The 15,431-nt window shown below is 43.9% G+C and overlaps 1 protein-coding gene across 1 annotated transcript in view; it reads left to right on the top strand.

Annotated features, from left to right (window-relative positions):
* LOC126252715 (Kv channel-interacting protein 4-like) overlaps window positions 1-15,431 on the top strand; it is a 132,364-nt gene that overhangs the window by 89,207 nt on the left and 27,726 nt on the right. The window contains exons 4-5 of the mRNA XM_049953616.1: window positions 1,928-2,072; window positions 2,231-2,293. Coding sequence (XP_049809573.1) covers window positions 1,928-2,072; window positions 2,231-2,293 — 208 coding nt within the window. The remainder of the gene's footprint in view (window positions 1-1,927; window positions 2,073-2,230; window positions 2,294-15,431) is intronic.

The following is a 15,431-nucleotide window of genomic DNA, read 5'->3' as shown; positions in this document are numbered from 1 at the left end:
ACTGTAATCACGGAATTCCACTTCGCAAATTCGACAACACAAAATGATTTCTGCTGCGGAGTAGCCATTTTAAACAAATGACGGTTACCAAGCAAAACAGAAGAAAACTGACATCTGGCGGCTATTAATATAAACTAGACTATATATTCCTTTCTCCAATAGCCGAGCCGTGGCGCAGCGATCAGATAGGACAAAATAATACTTTGTAATATGTATATTCTTTTTGAAATATCCTGTATAGTGTTTTGCGGCTTTAAGAATACATTACTGTTTGTTTCTGGCCTCAACAATAGTCTTTGTTTGGTGCCCGCCAGCGTGCAGCGAGTATTGTGTACCAGTGCGTGGCAGGGAGTGAGTCGCTCTGTGGACTGGTTATGTGGGAGGTAGTTCGCGCTTGATAGCTGCTTGCACTGGTCTGGATGCTTTATATTCTAGTATGAATTGCCTTATGTGCAGCGCTCTCATTATGATGTCTTCCTTCCATGTTCGCCGATTTCTGTGTTAACCTGCGACCGTCACAGACCTAATCTGAACCTGACAGTGCAACATCCTAAAGCCTAGTTTACACGACGACATTGGGTTGCGCCACTCGTTGAGTGGAATGACTTGCACGCAAGTGGTTTCATATTTGACTGTAGACACCAGTATACACTTCAGTTTTGTCGTTTTGTGAGTCCCTGAGTCGCGTCTGAAACAAAATTTTTGGCAGCTGCACGTCGCAAGAGTTGTGATCGAGATAAAGCTTGTTGCGTGGAATCGCTGCATAAGAAAAAAAATAAGAAACGTGTTTCGATTCCTGACTGTATGAAGAAAGGACGTCAGCTCGGTTGCTCAGCATCCTTGCTGACATACTTTATAACGTAAGATTCAAGAAGTTCTTTCAATTATCTTAGAATGTCACCATAACTGTTCACGTTTCTTCTAAATAGCGCTAATTACATGATAAAGAATAAAGATACTGTAATGCATGAAGCTCTGTCGCCAGAACTGAAATTACATATCGTATTGCGTACATTACAGTCGGGTACACTCGGCATACTATAAAATACGGTTTTAGTTGGTGATGACGCTTTTTCATTAACACCATTAATTATTAACATTAAAAGTAAGTAATTATTATCATTAACAGCAATAATTATTCGAAGCTGGATGTATTAAGAAGAGAATGGTTTGCAAACTAATCTCTTGAAGATAGATCTGTACAGTTGTAATATTTCAATATTCTAACGTATGTGAATGGGGAGCACAGATGCGACGTTTTAAGTAGATGAATATTGAATTCCTGAATTTGTATAGCCTTCCCTCCTGACAACAATATTCCTTAACAAAGAGTCGGCCAACCCGAACGGACGAGAGCATTGTCACAGCTAGAATTACACTTGCTTGTATTTTTCTTAATTCAGTTGTATATGTGCTCCTAACTCAATAAATTTTGCCCAGCAGCTCTGATATTGTCAAACCATTTATGTTATGATCGCATATGACGGTCTCACGAACAGCAATATGTTGCTTATTTTTGTAATCATCACTGAAATCCCACAAACACCTATGCAAAGCATAGATATCCAAAAAGCGACCATTATTCTCCATTCCCCACTTCATATTTCAGTTTGTCTACACTCTACGAACCTATGTAATCTCAAAACTCATGCAGCTAGTGTCGCTAAAATTGGAACACGCCGCAAGTGTTTACTTTCACCAACGAGCTGCGCAAAGGGCGCGCAGCGCGCATGCGCAGTGGCCTGCAACCTAGTGTCGTCGTGTAAAGTAGGCTCAACATCAATTAAAACTTACGAGCTCGCTTCCTACGCACCCTGCATGTTAAAGCATTTGAATTATACCCAGCGACCGGATAACAGGGTAGGAGCGCGTGGGAAAATTTAATATGAATGTTTTAATGTTAATGTAGTTTTTGGTGTTTTTCCAGGCTGTATGACGTCAATCACGACGGCTGTATAACGAGACAAGAAATGCTGGAGGTGATTTCGGCCATTTACAACCTGGTGGGTGATGCCAAAGACGCATCACACACGCATCGTACGCCGCAACAGCACGTGGAGAGGATCTTCAAGGTACGTGACGCTTATCGCGTCAGTTCACTAAATTGTGTGACCTTAGTTCTCACTTGTTTATTTATAACTGCAACGCACTGCAGATGTAACCCTCTACATCAAAAGAATTAGAAAACACAGCTGTGTGAGTAATACAGACTCTGCTCTTCTCTTTTCAGAAACTGGATCTGAACCACGACGGCGTGATAACAGTCGACGAATTCATCAACTACTGCTCGGCGGTGAGTCTTCTAACTGCTTTTGAATTTATCCTTCCCTAGTACTCAAATAACTCCTCGCGCGTCAGTAACAACAGACTTTCTTTGCGCATTACGCCACATCGCTAAGCAAAACTTATACATACGCAAAATTCTGGTGACAGAATGTTCGACATTCTATGTGCAAGTCACTTCCATAAGTACACCAGAACATCACATTATCAACACGTATTTGACATAATTGCTAAGCTGGCTAATAAGATATATTAGGTGCAGCTGCACTATCTGTGCTTGCGTCTCTGTCTTATGTTTATACGAAAGCAACTGTTCGTAAAATACTGTCAGAGAGTGAGGACACTTGTGTTGTTGTTGTGGTCCTCAGTCCTGAGACTGGTTTGATGCAGCTCTCCATGCTACTCTATCCTGTGCAAGCTTCTTCATCTCCCTGTACCTACTGCAACCTACATCCTTCTGAATCTGCTTAGTGTATTCATCTCTTGGTCTCCCTCTACGATTTTTACCCTCCACGCTGCCCTCCAATGCTACATTTGTGATCCCTTGATGCCTCAAAACATGTCCTACCAACCGATCCCTTCTTCTGGTCAAGTTGTGCCACAAACTTCTCTTCTCCCCAATCCTATTCAATACTTCCTCATTAGTTATTTGATCTACCCATCTAATCTTCAGCATTCTTCTGTAGCACCACATTTCGAAAGCTTCTATTCTCTTCTTGTCCAAACTATTTATCGTCCATGTTTCACTTCCATACATGGCTACACTCCATACAAATACTTTCAGAAATGACTTCCTGACACTTAAATCTATACTCGATGTTAACAAATTTCTCTTCTTCAGAAACGCTTTCCTTGCCATTGTCAGTCTACATTTTATATCCTCTCTACTTCGACCATCATCAGTTATTTTGCTCCCCAAATAGCAAAACTCCTTTACTACATTAAGTGTCTCATTTCCTAATCTAATACCCTCAACATCACCCGACTTCATTCGACTACATTCCATTATCCTCGTTTTGCTTTTGTTGATGTTCATCTTATATCCTCCTTTCAAGACGCTATCCATTCCATACAACTGCTCTTCCAAGTCCTTTGCTGTCTCGGACAGAATTACAATGTCTCGGCGAACCTCAAAGTTTTTATTTCTTCTCCATGGATTTTAATACCTACTCCGAATTTTTCTTTAGTTTCCTTTACTGCTTGCTCAATATATAGATTGAATAACATCGGGGAGAGGCTACAACCCTGTCTTACTCCCTTCCCAACTACTGCTTCCCTTTCATGCCCCTCGACTCTTATAACTGCCATCTGGTTTCTGTACAAATTGTAAATACCCTTTCGCTCCTTGTATTTTACCCCTGCCACCTTCAGAATTTGAAAGAGAGTATTCCAGTTAACGTTGTCAAAAGCTTTCTCTAAGTCTACAAATGCTAGAAACGTAGGTTTGCCTTTCCTTAATCTTTCTTCTAAGATAAGTCGTAAGGTCAGTATTGCCTCACGTGTTCCAGTATTTCTACGGAATCCATACTGATCTTCCCCGAGATCAGCTTCTACTAGTTTTTCCATTCGTCTGTAAAGAATTCGTGTTAGTATTTTGCAGCTGTGGCTTATTAAACTGATTGTTCGGTAATTTTCACATCTGTCAACACCTGCTTTCTTTGGTATTGGAATTATTATATTCTTCTTGAAGTCTGAGGATATTTCGCCTGTTTCATACATCTTGCTCACCAAATGGTAGAGTATTGTCAGGACTGGCTCTCCCAAGGCCGTCAGTAGTTCCAATGGAATGTTGTCTACTCCTGGGGCCTTTCAGTGCTCTGTCAAACTCTTCACGCAGTATCTTATCTCCCATTTCATCTTCATCTACATCCTCTTCCATTTCCATAATATTGTCCTCAAGTACATCGCCCTTGTATAGACCCTCTATATACTCATTCCACCTTTCTGCTTTCCCTTCTTTGCTTAGAACTGGGTTTCCATCTGAGCTCTTGATGTTCATACAAGTGGTTCTCTTTTCTCCAAAGGTCTCTCTGATTTTCCTGTAGGCAGTATCTATCTTACCGCTAGTGAGATAAGCCTCTACATCCTTACATTCGTCCTCTAGCCATCCCTGCTTAGCCATTTTGCACTTCCTGTCGATCTCATTTTTGAGACGTTTGTATTCCTTTTTGCCTGCTTCATTTACTGCATTTTTATATTTTCTCCTTTCATCAATTAAATTCAATATGTCTTCTGTTACCCAAGGATTTCTATTAGCCCTCGTCTTTTTATCTACTTGATCCTCTGCTGCCTTCACTACTTCATCCCTCAAAGCCACCCATTCTTCTTCTACTGTATTTCTTTCCCCCATTCCTGTCAATTGTTCCCTTATGCTCTCCCTGAATCTCTGTACAACCTCTGGCTCTTTCAGTTTATCCAGGTCCCATCTCCGTAAGTTCCCACCTTTTTGCAGTTTCTTCAATTTTAATCTACAGGTCATAACCAATAGATTGTGGTCAGAGGCCACATCTGCCCCTGGAAATGTCTTACAATTTAAAACCTGGTTCCTAAATCTCTGTCTTACCATTATATAATCTATCTGATACCTTTTAGCATCTCCAGGGTTCTTCCATGTATACAACCTTCTTTCATGATTCTTAAACCAAGTGTTAGCTATGATTAAGTTGTGCTCTGTGCAAAATTCTACCATTCGGCTTCCTCTTTCATTTCTTAGCCCCAATCCATATTCACCTACAACGTTTCATTCTCTCCCTTTTCCTACTACCGAATTCCAGTCACCCATGACTATTAAATTTTCGTCACCCTTCACTATCTGAATAATTTCTTTTATTTCATCATACATTTCTTCAATTTCTTCGTCATCTGCAGAGCTAGTTGGCATATAAACTTGTACTACTGTAGTAGGTGTCGGCTTCGTATCTATCTTGGCAACAATAATGCGTTCACTATGCTGTTTGTAGTAGCTTACCCGCATTCCTATTTTCCTATTCATTATTAAACCTACTCCTGCATTACCCCTATTTGATTTTGTGTTTATAACCCTGTAGTCACCTGACCAGAAGTCTTGTTCCTCCTGCCACCGAACTTCACTAATTCCCACTATATCTAGCTTTAACCTATCCATTTCCCTTTTTAAATTTTCTAACCTACCTGCCCGATTAAGTGATCTGACATTCCACGCTCCGATCCGTAGAACGCCAGTTTTCTTTCTCCTGATAACGACATCCTCTTGAGTTGTCCCCGCCAGGAGATCCGAATGGGGGACTGTTTTACCTCCGGAATATTTTACCCAAGAGGACGCCATCATCATTTAATCATACAGTAAAGCTGCATGCCCTCGGGAAAAATTACGGCCGTAGTTTCCCCTTGCTTTCAGCCGTTCGCAGTACCAGCACAACAAGGCCGTTTTGGTTATTGTTACAAGGCCAGATCAGTCAATCATCCAGACTGTTGCCCTTGCAACTACTGAAAAGGCTGCTGTCCCTCTTCTGGAACCACATGTTTGTCTGGCCTCTCAACAGATACCCCTCCGTTGTGGTTGCACCTACGGTACGGCCATGTGTATCGCTGAGGCACGCTAGCCTGCCCACCAACGGCAAGGTCCATGGTTCATGGGGGGAGGACACTTGTATACCGACTATAATTAAGCAAGACCCACCTACTGAGAAGTTCGGTGCGTGCACATGTTAGTTGCAGATGAGATGATTACTATCTCATCCCATTTTTTTAAGCCACCACTCTTCTCTTAGTGACAAAACATCATTCTAATTATTGTACCGTATACTTATTTCATACTTCGTTTTTTTTGGGGGGGGGGGGAGGGGGGGCAGACGGAAGTCATCAGTTGTCTGACTTCTCAGACTAACACTTACCCCAGCATCCTCGATTATTTGTTGGATTTGTTCTACTCTCTCTACCTTCACTTTATACAAACACTATCTGACAAATCCGCCATTGCCCGGGTATTCATTCTGCCAATTTTCTATTGGAAACGAAAACAAAATATGGGCTGTGTTTCTAGCGAAGTATCGAAAACATTTTATTTCCATGTACTTGTGAAAGCCCTTTTGAAATTACGAAACAGTCGTCAAAGAAATACGTTTATGTACAAATTTGTAAATACAGTATCCAGGTAAGGAAGCATGATATCCGACAGTTTCTGAGCGTTGTGTGCAAATGGTTCCGTGTCTACAACGCGATTTTGTAAACGTCTCTATGGCAACGTCTCTTCATATATCTACAGATGGCAATTGTTTCCGCCTACAGCCGTTTGCACTTCGCATTTGAAAGCGGTCATACGCGCTGGCCGGTGTCAGGGATTTTCTTAAGTTAACTCCACTGCAGGAGTGTCTTAGCAGTAAAGAATAAATGCAGGCTGACTCTTACAGAAAAGATAGCAGCAACCAGACAGCTTTTATAATGCTATTTATTTAGATGAATTGTCAAACTGGCTGGTTGCTGTTATCTTCTATTCAAGAATCAACCTGTGTTCTATACGGAGCCAAGGGCTCAAAATGTCAAATAGGGTAAAGAACAGATGTATTACAACTTCATGCATGGCGCGACATTTTTTCACACATCTAAGTATTTAAGTCGGCATATGTCTTGAACTTGTGTCGTACAATGTCATATTTGTGTAGGTACATTCAATGATATATTTGGATATTCTGCAAAATGTGTTGGGAATAGAGTCAGTAGCAAAGAAAGAAGTAATAAATTTAAACGTCATCCACAATTTCTCAGTTTTTCACGCGTCTCAGTGTTTATGACGTCATGCCTGAACTATGATATGCAGGTGATCCTTTCCCAGACAGCGAGACAGTAACAGTTACGTGCACAAAGTTTGGTTGAAATCGGTCCAGTGGTTTAGGAGAACATGTGAAACACATACACACACAGCGATTCTTATAATATGTATGAATATAATTAGCAAATGTGTATTTAGTAGTGCAGAGAATTTCCTTTTTAAACAAGGGCCTCTTAATGCACACTCCTGGAAATGGAAAAAAGAACACATTGACACCGGTGTGTCAGACCCACCATACTTGCTCCGGACACTGCGAGAGGGCTGTACAAGCAATGATCACACGCACGGCACAGCGGACACACCAGGAAGCGCGGTGTTGGCCGTCGAATGGCGCTAGCTGCGCAGCATTTGTGCACCGCCGCCGTCAGTGTCAGCCAGTTTGCCGTGGCATACGGAGCTCCATCGCAGTCTTTAACACTGGTAGCATGCCGCGACAGCGTGGACGTGAACCGTATGTGCAGTTGACGGACTTTGAGCGAGGGTGTATAGTGGGCATGTGGGAGGCCGGGTGGGTACCGCCGAATTGCTCAACACGTGGGGCGTGAGGTCTCCACAGTACATCGATGTTGTCGCCAGTGGTCGGCGGAAGGTGCACGTGCCCGTCGACCTGGGACCAGACCGCAGCGACGCACGGATGCACGCCAAGACCGTAGGATCCTACGCAGTGCCGTAGGGGACCGCACCGCCACTTCCCAGCAAATTAGGGACACTGTTGCTCCTGGGGTATCGGCGAGGACCATTCTCAACCGCCTCCATCAAGCTGGGCTACGGTCCCGCACACCGTTAGGCCGTCTTCCGCTCACGCCCCAACATCGTGCAGCCCGCCTCCAGTGGTGTCGCGACAGGCGTGAATGGAGGGACGAATGGAGGCGTGTCGTCTTCAGCGATGAGAGTCGCTTCTGCCTTGGTGCCAATGATGGTCGTATGCGTGTTTGGCGCCGTGCAGGTGAGCGCCACAATCAGGTCTGCATACGACCGAGGCACACAGGGCCAACACCCGGCATCATGGTGTGGGGAGCGATCTCCTACACTGGCCGTACACCACTGGTGATCGTCGAGGGGACACTGAATAGTGCACGGTACATCCAAACCGTCATCGAACCCATCGTTCTACCATTCCTAGACCGGCAAGGGAACTTGCTGTTCCAACAGGACAATGCACGTCCGCATGTATCCCGTGCCACCCAACGTGCTCTAGAAGGTGTAAGTCAACTACCCTGGCCAGCAAGATCTCCGGATCTGTCCCCCATTGAGCATGTTTGGGACTGGATGAAGCGTCGTCTCACGCGGTCTGCACGTCCAGCACGAACGCTGGTCCAACTGAGGCGCCAGGTGGAAATGGCATGGCAAGCCGTTCCACAGGACTACATCCAGCATCCCTACGATCGTCTCCATGGGAGAATAGCAGCCTGCATTGCTGCGAAAGGTGGATATACACTGTACTAGTGCCGACATTGTGCATGCTCTGTTGCCTGTGTCTATGTGCCTGTGGTTCTGTCAGTGTGATCATGTGATGTATCTGACCCCAGGAATGTGTCAATAAAGTTTCCCCTTCCTGGGACAATGAATTCACGGTATTCTTATTTCAATTTCCAGGAGTGTATATTCATTGACACTGTCGTGGGACTGAACCACAACATGTATTTTATAGTACGAGTCCCCTTTGTTTGGCTGCATAACTTCTCTTTTAGCTTTCAAGCTTTATTGATTGTTTAATTTATTTACACGTACAAGAACGAATAACTCGGAAACGTGAAAAGTGGTTTAATTTCCACTTCTGCTTGCGATGAAGAGAACACACCTTTGTACATGAGATGAAGGTGATTAAATGCTCTCAAAAGAAGATTATCTGTAGCTATTTATCGTGTTACATAAGTGAGGATTTTCGTGATATTCGTAGTTTACGGAGAGATATGTTGATAATTTTTCCTGTAACTGTCCCGGTTATTTATGAGCAAGCTGAATGGAGCGAATGCGAGAAAGTACGAGGTATCAATAACGCATCTGAATATTCCAATGAATATTCGTGCAGTGCGTAGCAGTAATCTAAAAGTCTCAAGCAGCACTTTGACTGTAGTCTACATCTTATAAAAGAGGGAGATATTTATCTCTGAGCACTCATAAATGTTTCAACGTCTTGAGTATCTCGTTTCTACTCCGTTTCGACAAAACTGTAAACAGTTGATGGAGTCACTTCGCTCAAATAAGCGTGAGCAATCGGAAAGCGTAACATTCTGAAGAGGTACGATGTATACTTCAAGAAGTTGACATTTCTGATGGAGATGGGGACTATAAATTTCACTCAAGCAAAAAGGAGAAACGGCATATGTGCTTTGTAGAGATGGTGATGATATGCGCACCAGCCTTCTCTGTGATTTTCATGGACATTCTGCTAAGAACAGCCTTTACGCCTGGCTTTACTTCACAACTAGGATATGAAAAGGAGGTAGAAGATGAGAGGGGAGGGAGACAGACGTGCAAGCGTAAAGCGTATCGTCTTTCTTCGTGTTATTTAATCTGTATACAGAGCAAGCAATAATGGAGAAATTTTGTAAAGGGATTAAAGTTTAAGGAAAGGAAATAAAAAATTAAGGGTGGACGATGACACGTAATTCTGTCAGAGACGGCCAAGAATTGGAGGGAGGTTATAAGAGAAGTTATAATTCGAACAAACGATGTAAAACAATGATAACAGAATGCAATCGAAATAAATCAAGCGATCATGAGGGATTAGATTAGGAAATGAGAAACTGAAAGCAGCAGATGAGTTTCCTATGGCAAATGGCTCTGAGCACTATGGGACTCAACATCTTAGGTCATAAGTCCCCTAGAACTTAGAACTACTTAAACCTAACTAACCTAAGGACGTCACACACACCCATGCCCGAGGCAGGATTCGAACCTGCGACCGTAGCAGTCCCGCGGTTCCGGACTGCAGCGCCAGAACCGCTAGACCACCGCGGCCGGCTGAGTTTCCTATATGGGCAGCAAAATAACTTATGATTGGTGCTATAGAAACGATATAAAGTGGAGACTGATAATCGCTAGAAACATGCTTCTGAAAAACAGAAGTGTGAAGTGTTAGAAAGCCGTTTGTGAACTGTAACCTTATTCGGAAATGGTGACGAGTGTTCATCAGAGACAAGAGTATCTTCGGACGTTCCCCAGGGAAGTGTGGTATGACTGCTATAATTTACTGTATGAATGATCTAACGGAGAGGGCGGGCAACAATCAGCAGATCTGCTGATGATGCCAATGTATACGGGAAGATGTCGCAGTTGAGTGGCTATAAGAGTATACAAGTTGAATTAGACAAAATTTATAGTTAATCTGATGAATGGCACATAGTTCTAAATGTAGAAAACTGTTTGATGCAGATGAGTAGGAAATACAATCACGTAATGTTGGAATACAGCATTTGTAGTGTTCCACTTGACACAGTCATGTCGATTGAATATCTAGGCATAACGTTGCAAAGCGATATGAAATGGAACGAGCATGTAAGGATTGTCGTAGGAAAGGCGATTGGCCGACTTCAGGTTATTGGGAGAATTTTGGGAAAGTGTGGTTCATCTGAAAAGTAGACCACATGTAGGATACTAGTACAACCTATTCTTGAGTACTGCTAGAGTGTTTGGGGTCCACACCAGGTCTAATTAAAAAAAGAAACTGCAGAAATCCAGAGACGGGCTGCTAGGTTTGTTACCAGTAGATACCGTAAGGGTCTATGGGTTGCACGCAGTCGTACGATACATAACACGTGCTCGCCAGCCAACCTATCTAGAATGCTGACAATTTGCTTGGTCAGCACATGTGAGTCCGGCCGCAGAGTGTTTGGGGTCCACACCAGGTCTAATTAAAAAAAGACACCGCAGAAATCCAGAGACGGGCTGCTAGGTTTGTTACCAGTAGATACCGTAAGGGTCTATGGGTTGCACGCAGTCGTACGATACATAACACGTGCTCGCCAGCCAACCTATCTAGAATGCTGACAATTTGCTTGGTCAGCACACGTGAGTCCGGCCGCAGTGCGATGCAGGGAATAAGCGACTGGCCGCCGTTCGAAGCACGCTGTATTAACTAGTGTGGCCTCGGGCGTGAATATGTCTCTTTTCTCAGCTCACCATGGAGCCTTTCGATACAACTCTAATTAAGATGTCAGAAGCAGTGATGATGGGTGTGCGTAACGTGTGTGTTTTTAAATTAGCCTCTGTTAATAAAACTGTTAAAACTTACTTCTCGGTGTTTGCGCATTGCCGTACCTCAAGGACCCACCGATTACAAATCCTGACAAATATTTCGTCTAATTATCATCCGGGGCAACAACACAAACAACGCCCTTATAATTCAAACAACACACAAGTATTACGGAGACACTTCAGGAACTCAAACAGGAATCCTAAGAGAGAAGGCGACGTTTTTTCGACGAACACTATTCGGAAAGTATAGAGAAACGGCATTTGACTGCAGAACGATTCTGATGCTGCCAACGTACATATCGCGTAAGGACCACGAAGATAAGAGTTTTAGGGCTCGAACAAAGGCACATAGACATTCATTTTACCCTCGCTCTGTTTGCGAGTGGAGCAGGAAAGGAAATTACTAGCAGTGATACAGGGTGCCCTTCGTCATGCACTGTACAATGGATTGCACAGTACGTATGTAGATGAAAGCTGGAAGAAAAACAGTACAGAAAAGAAAAGGATAGAAGCTTCTGAAGCGTGGTACTACAGAGTAATGCTGTAGAACAGGTAGCCAGTTTAGATGTATTGAACCAGAAAGGAAATGTAAGACATAACGTGACTAAAAGAAGGAATCGATAGGTAGGACACATCCTGAGGTTATATGAACGTGTGGTGTCTGTTCTTTGGGACATTTCCGAAAGAAAAGACACCATGCTTTCATATAACGGATTCGCCTAGATGGGCAGTCGATCCACCTTCTTCATTGCGAATGCAGAAGTACGTCCGTCCTCCTGCGGGAACCTCAGAGTAGTGAGCGTGGAGGAAGTGGATGGGGACCGCGGTTAGGTGGCTCTCGTTCTGAATGCGGGTCGGCCGTGACTCGTGCCGAGATAGTCCGCGCAGTTGCGATGAACACTATGTCCCAGATGGTGCAGTGGTTAACGCACCTCCCTATTAAGCAAGAGATCGCCGGTTCGAATCCCGGTCTGGCACACATTTTCACACGTCGTCGATAATTCCGCGTAATGTCCCAATGCAGCTGGCATCAGTAATCTCTTTCCTTTACTCCCGCCACCTTCAATTTACATATAACGTCCTGAGAGACAATTTTCATCATTGTAACGTGGCACCTCAGAGACAGATCCTTGGACTTCTGCTGATATGAGAGTGCCGATGTCATTAGTTTTTCCACAGTTTCCGTTCTATATCAGTTTGTAGCCACAACCAATGTAATATGCCGTTGGCCTACACCATCTTGTTTCTTGCACAGAGCAGATGTCGATGTGCCTTACCTTAGCTACTTCGTTGCGTCGCAAGTCGTAGTCCCGACCTTCAGTATTGTTAGACAGAATGTAGGAGCTTGCTTGTCCTCTTTTTTTTTTTTTTTTTTTTTAACTAACTGAACTACCTCCCTGTGGCTGCAAATATTAGGAACTAACTGAGAAATCCGGCATTAACTGGGTATTCATTTTGCAATATTCTATTAGAAACGAAAACAAAAAATGAATTGTGTTTGTAGCAAAGGGTGCGGCAGCGTTCATAGCGTAATTTGACTTGCGTAGTACCATGGCGTACAGCAGGAATGCGCGCCAGCTAGTGCCGCATTCGTGTACCAACGAGCTGCCATTTCGAGTGTGACAGTGATATGGAGCGGTGGAGTGCACAGCATCGCGCCTTTGCGGTTGAAAGTTATTTCAAGAGTAACGACTCAGTCATTGCTACCCAGCGTCTGTTTCGGCAACATTTCAACTTGGGACGTCATGGGAAAGTTCCAGATTGACGAACCATGTGAAATGAGTACGTGCGTTTCGAACAACAGGTTCTGTTTGCAATAGAAAACCGGGAAGAAGTGTAAGAACTGCGCGAACACCAGAACCGCGGAAAATGTTCGCGCTGCACTTTTGCGTAGTCCAAAAAGATCTGCTCGTCGTCATGCGCAAGCTGTGCCTATGTCCGATCGGTCATTCAGGATAATATTGCACGAAGATCTCTATTTTTCACCCATATAAGCTGCAGATTGTTCAGGAAATTAGGCCTCGCGATTAGATTTCACGCGAAGCATTCTGCTTAACCATTCATTCATGATCTCATTCGCCAAAATCCACAAATGCTGCACACCATCCTGATATCAGATGAAGCTCATTTCGAGTTACGTGGCTCAATGAATAAACAAAATATGCGTTATTGGAGTGATGTAAACCTGCATGAACTGCACATCAAGCCCTTGCACAGTTGTCGTGTCACAGGGCGGTGTGGAGTTGCTTCCTTTCGGATTATTGGCCCTTACTTCTTTGAGGATGACAGCGGTGTGGCTGTAACTGTCACCACTGAACGCTATCTAAAGATGCTGCAACACTTCGTTCTTCCCCAACTAGGTATAGTCGATGTGGATGTGGAACAATTATGGTTTCAGCGAGATGAAGCGACCTCGCATACAGCCAGTATTTGCATGGCTTTCTTGCGACAGACATTTCTCCGTAGAGTACTTTCCCGTTTTGGTGACATTTCCTGGCCGCCTCGCTCACCTGACTTTTCATGTGCAGACTTTTTCCTTTGGGGCTACCTGAAGCAAGAAGTGTTCCGAACACGTTGTGCCACCATTCCTGAATTGAAGGATCCTATCAGACTGCCGCCGGCAATGTCCCAAAAAATGGTTCAAATGGCGCTGAGCACTATGGGACTCAACTGCTGAGGTCATTAGTCCCCTAGAACTTAGAACTAGTTAAACCTAACTAACCTAAGGACATCACAAACAGCCATGCCCGAGGCAGGATTCGAACCTGCGACCGTAGCGGTCTTGCGGTTCCAGACTGCAGCGCCTTTAACCGCACCGCCACTTCGGCCGGCCGGCAATGTCCCAGGGAATACGTTACGCCGAGTTACGGAAAGCTTCCAACGCCGCCTAGATGAATGTGTTCTGCATAGTGGGCATCATTTGGCAGGAGTCCTATTCAAAAAGTAATCCACGCAATAGACAATGACTTACTCATTAGTAAATGGCATACCTTTAACTATTAATTGACATAAGAGGCAATAAATAAATTACAGTTACTGCCTGATGGTGTGTTTTTAATATCCTACTATGAACGATGCCGCACCGTTATAATAGCGAAAAAATTATATTTCCTTATATTCATAAAGATACATTTGAAATTATGAAAGAGTTATACAAAGAAAAAAATGTTCAAATGTGTATGAAATCTTATGGGACTTAACTGCTAAGGTCATCAGTCCCTAAGCTTACACCCTACTTAACCTAAATTATCCTAAGGACAAACATACACACCCATGCCCGAGGGAGGACTCGAATCTCCGCCGGGACCAGCCGCTGTGGTCCATGACTGCAGCGCCCAAGACCGCTCGGCTAATACCGCGCGGCCTATACAAAGAAATATACGTAATGTACAAATGTATAAGTAGCTCTACAAACGGCTATAGTTTTCGCCTGGAGTCATTTGCGCTTCACTGTTGAAAGTTGTCATAAGCGCAGCCAAGTGTCATGGATTTCCTCAAGCTGACCCAACTTTAAGAGTGTCTTAGTAGCAAAGAATAAAAGTATTATAACTTCATGCAAGATGCGGCATTTTTTCACACATCTCAGTGTTTATGACATCGTAGCTCTTGAACTACAGGGCTATTACAAATGACTGAAGCGATTTCATAAATTCACTGTAGCTCCATTCATTGACATATGGTCACGACACACTACAGATACGTAGAGAAACTCATAAAGTTTTGTTCGGCTGAAGCCGCACTTCAGGTTTCTCCGGCCAAAGCGCTCGAGAGCGCAGTGAGACAAAATGGCGACAGGAGCCGAGAAAGCGTATGCCGTGCTTGAAATGCACTCACATCAGTCAGTCATAACACTGCAACGACACTTCAGAACGAAGTTCAACAAAGATCCACCAACTGCTAACTCCATTCGGCGTTGGTATGCACAGTTTAAAGCTTCTGGATGCCTCTGTAAGGGTAAATCAACGGGTCGGCCTGCAGTGAGCGAAGAAACGGTTGAACGCGTGCGGGCAAGTTTCACGCGTAGCCCGCGGAAGTCGACGAATAAAGCAAGCAGGGAGCTAAACGTACCACAGCCGACGGTTTGGAAAATCTTACGGAAAAGGCTAAAGCAGAAGCCTTACCGTTTACAATTGCTACAAGC

This window comes from Schistocerca nitens, chromosome 4 (genome assembly GCF_023898315.1).
Source record: "Schistocerca nitens isolate TAMUIC-IGC-003100 chromosome 4, iqSchNite1.1, whole genome shotgun sequence".
Classification (NCBI taxonomy): Eukaryota; Metazoa; Arthropoda; class Insecta; order Orthoptera; family Acrididae; genus Schistocerca; species Schistocerca nitens.
This window is presented reverse-complemented; position numbering and strand designations above follow the sequence as displayed.